This window comes from Arachis stenosperma, chromosome 9 (genome assembly GCF_014773155.1).
Source record: "Arachis stenosperma cultivar V10309 chromosome 9, arast.V10309.gnm1.PFL2, whole genome shotgun sequence".
Classification (NCBI taxonomy): Eukaryota; Viridiplantae; Streptophyta; class Magnoliopsida; order Fabales; family Fabaceae; genus Arachis; species Arachis stenosperma.
In genome coordinates, this window is record NC_080385.1 from 69141063 (window position 1) to 69149958 (window position 8896).

Consider the following 8896-nt stretch of genomic DNA (forward strand, 5'->3'; position numbering starts at 1 on the left):
TAGCTAAAAAGTTGTTATCCGAAAACAACTAAAAAGCACAAAAGCGAAAACAAGAAGTCAAAACGCTAGCTAAAAAGTTGTTATCCGAAAACAAATAAAAAGCACAAAAGCGAAAACAAGAAGTCAAAACGCTAGCTAAAAAGTTGTTATCCGAAAACAACTAAAAAGTACAAGCGAAAGAACGAAAGCAAAGGAAGTTTCAAGACGCTAGCTAAAAAGTTGTTATCCAAAAACAACTAAAAAGCACAAAAGCGGAAACAAAAAGTCAAAACGCGAACATCGCATAAATAAAGCTAAAAAGTTACTACAAAGTAGCTAATAAGCAAAAAGGTGTCCAAAAGCGTTCACAGTAACCATCCAAAAACAAAAAAAAAAAAAGCCCACAGGTCGGGCAAAACACCAAAGATTACAGAGGATCAAGGTCCTTTCCAGACTCCGCATCAACAGAAGGCTGCGGAGCAAACATAGAAATCGGGACTGCATCGACGGCAACGTCACCCGGGTTTGAAACCCCCACACCAGATCCATCCCCGGCCAAAGAGGAAGTCGGGTTCTCAACAGGAACTTCGGGGTCGGACGCCGGAACCTCATCCTCGTTTGGAGCAGGAACAATCTTTCCCTCCACAACGACGTTATCCATACTAAACAAGCTCAGATCTAGGTCGGGAGCAAGAACCCGAACCTGAGCCTTCAGATTTTCAAACATAGCATCCATACCCTTGGCCACATGACCTTCCAGCTCATAAAACTTGTCCTGCGCAGATTGCAACTCCTCCTTCGTCTCCACAAGCTCGGCATATAGCCGAGTATAATTCTCTGTGGCCGCCTTCGCCATCTCCTCAGATGTCTTCGCTGACGCCACAGCCGCAGTAGCCCTAGCTTTCTCTTTCTCCAAAGAAGCCTCCAGCTTAGTAATCCTGGCAGCCTTCAGTTGACTAATCTTATCAAGCTCGGACTGAGCCTTCTCAAGTCGGGAGCTAGTCGCCCCAAGAGGAGATTTCTTGAACTCCCGGGCAATAGCGGCATGAAGACTAGCCATCCGGACACAGCTCCGCGCCATATACTGAAAATGATGCTCCATAGACACATCATCAGTAGAAATAAAAGTCTGAGGGAGGATATGCTGCTCAATCCAACCAAGAGCATCAAAGTCCTTATCATTAAAACCGGCAAGCCCTTGAGAGGTCTTCTGCTTCTTGGGAGGAGGACCCGAGAACGGAGGAGGAGAAGAAGTAACAGGCCCAGAGGTCGGAGGATCCTGACTTATAGCTCGGAACTGAGGAGTCGGAATAGTCTTCGACCGAGTCTGAACACCCACAGTAGCCTTCTGTGGAGAAGATCGGGCAGAATCCTGCCCGGCCTCGATATTCCGAGCAGCAACCGACTTCTTCGTCTGATGAAGGAATTTCATGGAATCCGCCTGAGAAGACATCTCTGCAAAGAAATAAAGAAAAGGATTACAACAACAGAAATTCCACCAAAAACAGGCAATACAAAAATACTAAAAAAAGATGAATTTCGGAAGAGGTCGGGAACTACCTAACTCGGAACGGAGAAGGCTTGGATCTCCCAACATTTTCTTCGTGTCCAAGTGAGGTGCCCGACCCCATAAACTGCTCACCACACCCACAAATGCCTGCTCCACCTCATCTAGACTCTCAAAGGTATACTTAACAGACACTACATTCTCCTGCCAACAAAGAGGAAAAGAAGGCTCCCCACTCTCATCTAGAAAGAAAGGTCGGACGTCTCCAATAGCCCGGACCTTGAAATAAAAGTTCTTAAAATCGTGAAAGGACTCATCATACAGGGTACAAAACTTTCTTCCCTGGTTAGCCCTAAAAGAGACCCAGGACACCTTCCCTCCACCCGACCCCGGCTTCGTCAACACAAACAAATAGGAAAAAAGAGAAATAGAGGGAGAGACACCCAAAAACTGACACAAAAGTTGGAACAGCTTTAAAAATGCCCAAGAATTTGGATGGAGCTGCGTAGGGGCAAGGTTACAAGACCACAACACCTCGGACTCCAGGTCGGTAAAAGGAAGTCGGACGCTCAGTTTAGAGAAAAAACAATCATAAGTGTAAAAGAAGAGCTTCTCGGAACTATCTAAAGGCGGGAAGCACACTCTCTCCTCGGAATCCGGGGCTACTAGCTCATAATCCCTCTCAGACTCTCTATCTTCACATATACTACATTGCCTACGAAACCTAGCTAAATACTCAGAATCTACCACAGAAGGGACTTTTAGAGGAACAGGATCTACCCAACCAAGACCACTCGGAATCTTGGTCGACATTGCTTGAAGAACCTTTCGAGACATAAAAATCTTGCCTACAAAGAAGAGTACAAACAGCAAAACAAAAATCACATAAAGGCAGACAGCAAAAACCCATTCAACAAAAGCAAGAAACAAAGATCTTTTAGAAGAAAATACAGCAAACCCGGAGCAAAATACCAGAGAACAAAAAGAGCCCCCCCCCCATGAACAAACAACAAAGCAATGGCGGCGCCTCTTTTCGGGGCAACCCAGGCATAGAGAAAAAGAAACAGACAAAGAGCCACACAAAAGAACAGAAAGCATACGTACACAAAAGAAAAAGAGACGAGAACGAACCTGGAAAGAAAGAGAACGACGAGTTCCGAAAGCAAGGAGAAACAGGCGGCGCAGAAGAAACCCCCGAAAAACGCACAGAAAAAATCGGAGAAGAAGAACAAAGAGAAAGAAGGAGCGGTGCTCGAAGGAGAGATGGCGAAAACTCAGAAAACGGAAAAGGGAACAGAATAAACGAAGAAAATGAGGAAAGGGGCAAATAAATAATGCCTTCACAGAGCCCGAACGGAAATCGAGGAGAAACGGTAAAAAGAAATAAATGCTGAAACGGCCATTTTCGAATTTTGAAAAAACTACTATGCCCGAGCTCGACCTCTCAAGAAGGACGAACTCGGGCAGGGGCACTGTTCATACCCTGACCGAGCTCCCCAAACTCGGTAAGTTCATAGAAAGGTCCGACCTCGACCCAAGGCCCACGCCTGAGGTCGGACCTCGGACAAATAAGCTAAGAAGGCCCATCAAAAGGAACGAAGCCCAAAAACCTAAAGGCCGAAACGGCCTAGGAAAGGCGGTTCCACAAAGATAGGGATAAAACCCCAAAAGATAAGATAAGATAAGAAATCTTATCCAGGGAAGATCACGGCCAACTACTATAAATACACTGGAGCACCCAGGTATAACACACATTCTATATTCTACACATATCTGCTTGGACCCATGCTAACTTAAGCATCGGAGTGTCATTGCAGGTACAACCCCCAGCCGCTCAGCACACCAAGCTCGGGTCACGGAACCCCCACCTCGGGTCTTGCCAGACGACCGAGCTACACGTTTCAGGTAACCCTCGGAACAGGAAGGAAGGAGTAGGAGGAAAATAACAATAATAAAGATGAAGATCTACAAGGTCCTCTTATTTATCTTCTATACTTTCAATTGCATGATTGTCTTCCATTTCTTTTATATGCATGTGTGTTCTTCTTTTTGGAAAAGCATAGCTTGATATTTGAATTGCAACATGTTGTTTTTACATCATAACTACCATCTTGAATTTTGTGAGTCAAAGTAATTAAGTATCATGATCATAAACAAACAAGGTAATTATAGAAGAATCTAGCATGAGCATATAAGTATTGGAAGGCTAGCATGACTATTGTTGCTCAATTACATTTGAATTTGTTTAATTGAAGTTTTCATCTAGGACATTTTATGAAATGTTTGAAATATTGAAAACCTTGAACAAGCAAATCAATTAAAAGATTAAGAAAGAAAAAGGGAAAATGAGAAAGTTGAAGACTCTGAGTACCAATGACATTTCATTAGTCAAGTACTTGTGGTGTTTATGTATCAAGCAAAAAGCTTGAAAACAAAACACTTAGAGTCAAGACTAGGCTCAAGTGCAAAGCACTCCCTCAAAGCTCAAGGCTCTAAGCACCAATGATTAGAAGGAAAGTAAAGAAAAGGAATAAATGAGCTTAAAAAGTCCTCTAATTAAATGCTTGTGGTGCTTATGTATCGAGTGGTAATACTTGAAAACAAAGCATTTAGAGTCAAAGCTTTTAACTAATGGTGCAAAGCACCCAAGAAGCTAAGCTAAGAAAAAGATGAAAAGCTTGTTTCAAGTAAGGAACACAAAGAAAAATATTTCATAAAATGAGTTAGATAGAAGCATCCATCATTTGAATTTCTTTTGAGATTGTAGCATGCATAATAAACTAGCCAACCATGAACATTTAATTGCTATTCTTCTCACCTTGGATTGTCAATCTTTATTGAATGATTTTTTGTTTGCTTGAGGACAAGCAAAGTTTAAGTTTGGTGTTGTGATGACTACGCATCATGTTATGTTTTTCTATGCTTTTTCATATAAAAATCAATTCATAATGCTTAATTATGGGAGTTTTTTGGTGATTAAATTGAATATTGCTTTGATTGTTTGAGTTAATGAATTTTGTAGGAAATTATGGAAAATGAAGCAATAAAAGCACTAATAGAAGAAGCACACTCCCAAGGTGGCAAAAAGTTGGAAACAAACTCAAAGAGAAGCAAAGAGGATTTGCAACCCTGACCTCTTTACACTCCAACAAGAATAACTCGAGCTACAAAGCTCCAAATGAAGTAATCTTAGTGTCATTAGAAAGTAGACTTCCAGAGATTTCCAACCATATATAACACTTTATAGTTGACACTGATTTGAGGGGACAAATTGCTATTCGTTTAGCTTCACAATTTCAGCGTAAAACAAGTCCCTGCAGTTCGCCAGACTGACCTCTTCACCTTCAAAAGATCATAACTTGGGCTAGAGAAGTCCAATTGACATGCTTCCAGCGGCGTTGGAAAGCTGAGATCTAGGGCTTTCCAAAGATATATAATAGTCTATAGTGGACATTCAATTTGGAGACCCAAACAGACCAATACTTCACCGTGTAAGGTTTTCCAAACCTTCAAAAGCCCAAAATGCCACTTCAATGACACTCCACATTGGGCCACTTCCAAATACTCCAATCCCTTCATTTATTATTCAATGTTTCAAGCTTCTATGAAGGGAGTTAAAAGTTCACAAGCCCAAGTCAAACCACAATTAACAATCAATCAAGGCCATAAGAATCATCTAGAAGTAATTAGGAAATTTGCATTTGATTGTAATTTCATTTGAATTTGTAATTTAGGTAGCTTATAAATAGGGCCTTAGATTCATCATTTGACACACACCATGGAGGGGTGGAGGTGACTCCACTCCCCTTTCAATCTCATTCTCTTCTTCTTCCATTTTCTTTCATACACACATTTGTAAATATTTTTGTTATGATGAGTTTCTTATTTCCAACATTTGGGAAAGAGAGCTCTATTACAATTTAATGGGTTGATTTATTTTCATTCTTCATCTTCAATTCTTCTTTCATTGTTTCTTTAGAGAGAGTCTTTGTGCTTCAAAGATCTAATTACTATCGAGAGAGGGATTAGATCTATTTAAATTCTATAATGAACTTGAGAAAGGAGTCATAGAATTTAGTTTGAGGCTCTTCTCTCACAACTCTCTTGATTGATAATTCTTAGCTTGATATGTGAGATGTAATCACTTTGAATTGAAATCTTGAGGGTTGTGTGGCTCTAAATTAGAGACCATTCTTCATCTCTTCTCATGAGCAATTAGATCAAGAGATTGGCAATTGATCAAGTTAAGAGAAATCAAATCACCAAGAGATTGGGGTTTGATTACTTATGATTTGCCAAGAGATCAATGATTGCATGATTGAAGTGGAGATGAGAATTGTTGATCTTGAGAATGCAATATCTCTTGATCCCAATGTTAATTTCATTCTTAATTCTTGTTATTTATTTCTTGTCTTTAATTCTTGTCATTTAATTGTTCTCTTTAAATTCTTGTCATTTACTTATGCACATTTATGGCTTTCTTTACTTTGGCACATTTATGCCTTCCAAGTGTTTGTAGAAATACTTCACTTGGTTTTACTTTCTTGTCATTTACTTTCCTTGCACTTTATTACTTTTATTTAATTTCAAGTCATTTACATTTCTTGTTGCTTATCACTCAAACTTGAATCGTCTAACTAGAATAATTAATTAACTATTGCTTGCTTAATCCATTAATCCTCGTGGGATCGACCTCACTCTAAGTGAGTTTTACTACTTGATACGACCCGGTATACTTGCCGGTAATTACGTGAAATTAATTTTTTACGTATCAACAAGGCATCAAGGCTTTGAATAAAAACACACTTGAAGAGATCAATTCGGTTAGGAACATGAAGGGTGAAGATTGAGCTAAACATTATGGGAAACTCATGAGAGCAACGGCTGGTATGCATAGTTGAAGGTTGACAAGGATTCTTTCCCCATTGGATGCATGAGGTTCGGCCTCCAAGAGTGCATACATGCTGATTTTGTTTTCCAAGAGGCACGCTTCTCTAAGCACATGTGATCACCTTTCTTTGGCTTGTCATAGCCGTGCCTTCCCTCCTCTTTTGTCCTTTTCTCAATCTTCTTTTTCCTATTCAATTAAATCAAAGTAATATTAAGCCTTAAGAATTAAAAGTGGCATGGTGGTGTGGCGAATAGAATTTACACAATTCAACATGTTCCTTATTCATAAATAATCAATTGTGCTCCATAGATAGTGAACCAAAATTTGGTGAACACCAAACTTATCTCTTGCTAAGGGATCAAGGTAAAATGCAAATAATCCATCACTATTGGTGCATTCATCATAAGAAACATTTTATTTTCTACCATAAACAACCAAAATGAAACTATATATGATCCACCTATTCATAAATTTGATCCCATGAACAAAAATGATTTTTTTTGGAATTCAATGTATATGCAGACACCATACTTAATGTTTGGCTATATTCTCCATCAAAATGAATGAGCATATAGTCTAAGAAAGCTAAAAAAGATATTTTAGAGTGCCTTCAGGCACACCAAACTTAGAAATTTAGCATATGCTTAAAGATCATGTATGCAAGTATCAAACATATTCATGAGAACTCAAATTCATGTTAGAATCATTGATTATTGGAATTAAAATCTAAACAAAAATTTTGAATCATGAGTTGCCTCCCATGAAGTGCTCTTTTATTGTCACTAGCTTGACTTTTGGCCTTCATTAGGATGGTTGATAACTGTAGTGTCTCAGCTTGTCTCCCCCCCACAGTGAGGTTCCTTCCAATGCCTCTATGCTCAATCTCTGTATGCTCTAATGAGAGTATCCTGCTGACAATGTAGTAGTCATAAGCTTGTTGGTTAGTCCCTAACTGTTGGTAGATTAACTGTACTTTATCTCGCTTTGAAAATCCCTCAGTTGGGATCTTTTTGTTCTTCCACCCTTTTTGAGCTTTTTTCTTGCTTTTCTTCCTCCTTTTTGGTGATCATTCTTCTTTGACAGTGGGCTGCATTTTATTTTCTTCTTGCTTTCCTTCATCATTCTGCACAGTTTCATTCTCCTTCTGTCATGCTTTGTTGCTTATTTCTTGCTTTGGAAGGGAATTAATGAGTGGCTTGTTCGTTTCTTCCTTCCACTGCAAGTCTTCTTTGTTGATCTCCATGCAGCCTTTCTTTTCATCAGAGTGTTGTGTTTTCAAAAAAATACTCAGAGTAAGGCTTTCATCATGCAACCTTAAGGTCAATTACCCTTGCTGTATCCAAGAATGGTCTTCCTAGTATGATGGAATCACCTCATTCCTCATCTAGGTCTAGAATCACAAAGTATGCATGGAATATAAACTTATCCACTTTGAGCAAAAGGTTTTCAATCACACCTTTGGGAAACACCACAAACTTGTCCACTAGCTCTAGTGACATCTGTATGGGCTTTACCTCCTCTATGCATAGCCTTTTCATCAGAGAAGAGGGAATTAGATTGATGCTTATGTTGCCAATGGTACAAGGTAGGAAAAAGCTTCTAAGGTCCTCAAGTTTTGGGGGAAGCCCTTTCTGGATTAATGCACTGCATTCTTCATTGAGCAATATAGTTTCCTTCTCATGCCAACTTCTCTTTTTATTAATAAGCTCCTTCAAGAACTTTGCATATAGAGGCATCTGCTCTAATGCCTCAGCCAGTGGAATATTAATCTCCAATTTCTTGAAGACTTCAAGGAATTTGGGGAAGTATTGAACTTTGGTCTCCTTGTTGAACCTTTGGGGATATGGCAAGGGAGGTGTGAAAGTCTTCACTCCCTGCCTTTGTTCCTTAGCTGGTTCTTCCATTGCTTCTTTCCCTTTTCTTGAGATTTGTGGCTGCTTCTCTCCCTCTTCAGGCTTCTCTTGGTCACTCTTCTCTTTGAGCTTCTCTAAAGTTTGCTTGCTTGATGTCACTTCTTTGTTGCTGGCTTCCTCTTTCTCTGTTGGCTTTTTGTTACTTTCCATAGGCTTCTTGGTTGCCTCCTTGTCATTCACCAAAGTTCTTCCACTCCTTAGCTGTATGGCTTTGCACTCTTCTTTAGGATTTGGAATGGTATCATTTGAGAGTGAGCTTGATGGCCTTTCAATCACAGCTTGCTTGGAAAGCTGTCCAATCTGCCTTTCTATGTTTCTTATAGAAGCTTCATTGTTTTTGTTTGAGTTCTTGCTGTTTCATCATTTTTTTCATCAATATCTCCAAGTTGGAGATTCTCTGAGAGTCTTGTGGGATTTATGGTTGGTTGTGAGCTGGTGAGGATGGATGATAAGTATTTTGGTTGGTGGTTTGGTTATTAGATGGATAATGGGTGGAATTGGGGTAATTATTTTGAGGTTTTCTATATGGATTCTGGTTATTGTTCTGCTGGTTGTTATGGTTTGTGTTTCTTGAATTATTTTGGTTCGAATTTCTTTGCCATGGCT

General features: G+C 39.6%; 1 protein-coding gene across 1 annotated transcript; it reads right to left on the reverse strand.

Moving 5' to 3' along the window:
• Positions 1 to 7750: 7750 nt before the first annotated feature.
• On the reverse strand, positions 7751 to 8440 carry LOC130949587 (uncharacterized). Its single transcript, XM_057878263.1, has one exon. The coding sequence runs from the start codon at positions 8438 to 8440 to the stop codon at positions 7751 to 7753; it is 690 nt and encodes a 229-aa protein (XP_057734246.1).
• Positions 8441 to 8896: the final 456 nt, after the last annotated feature.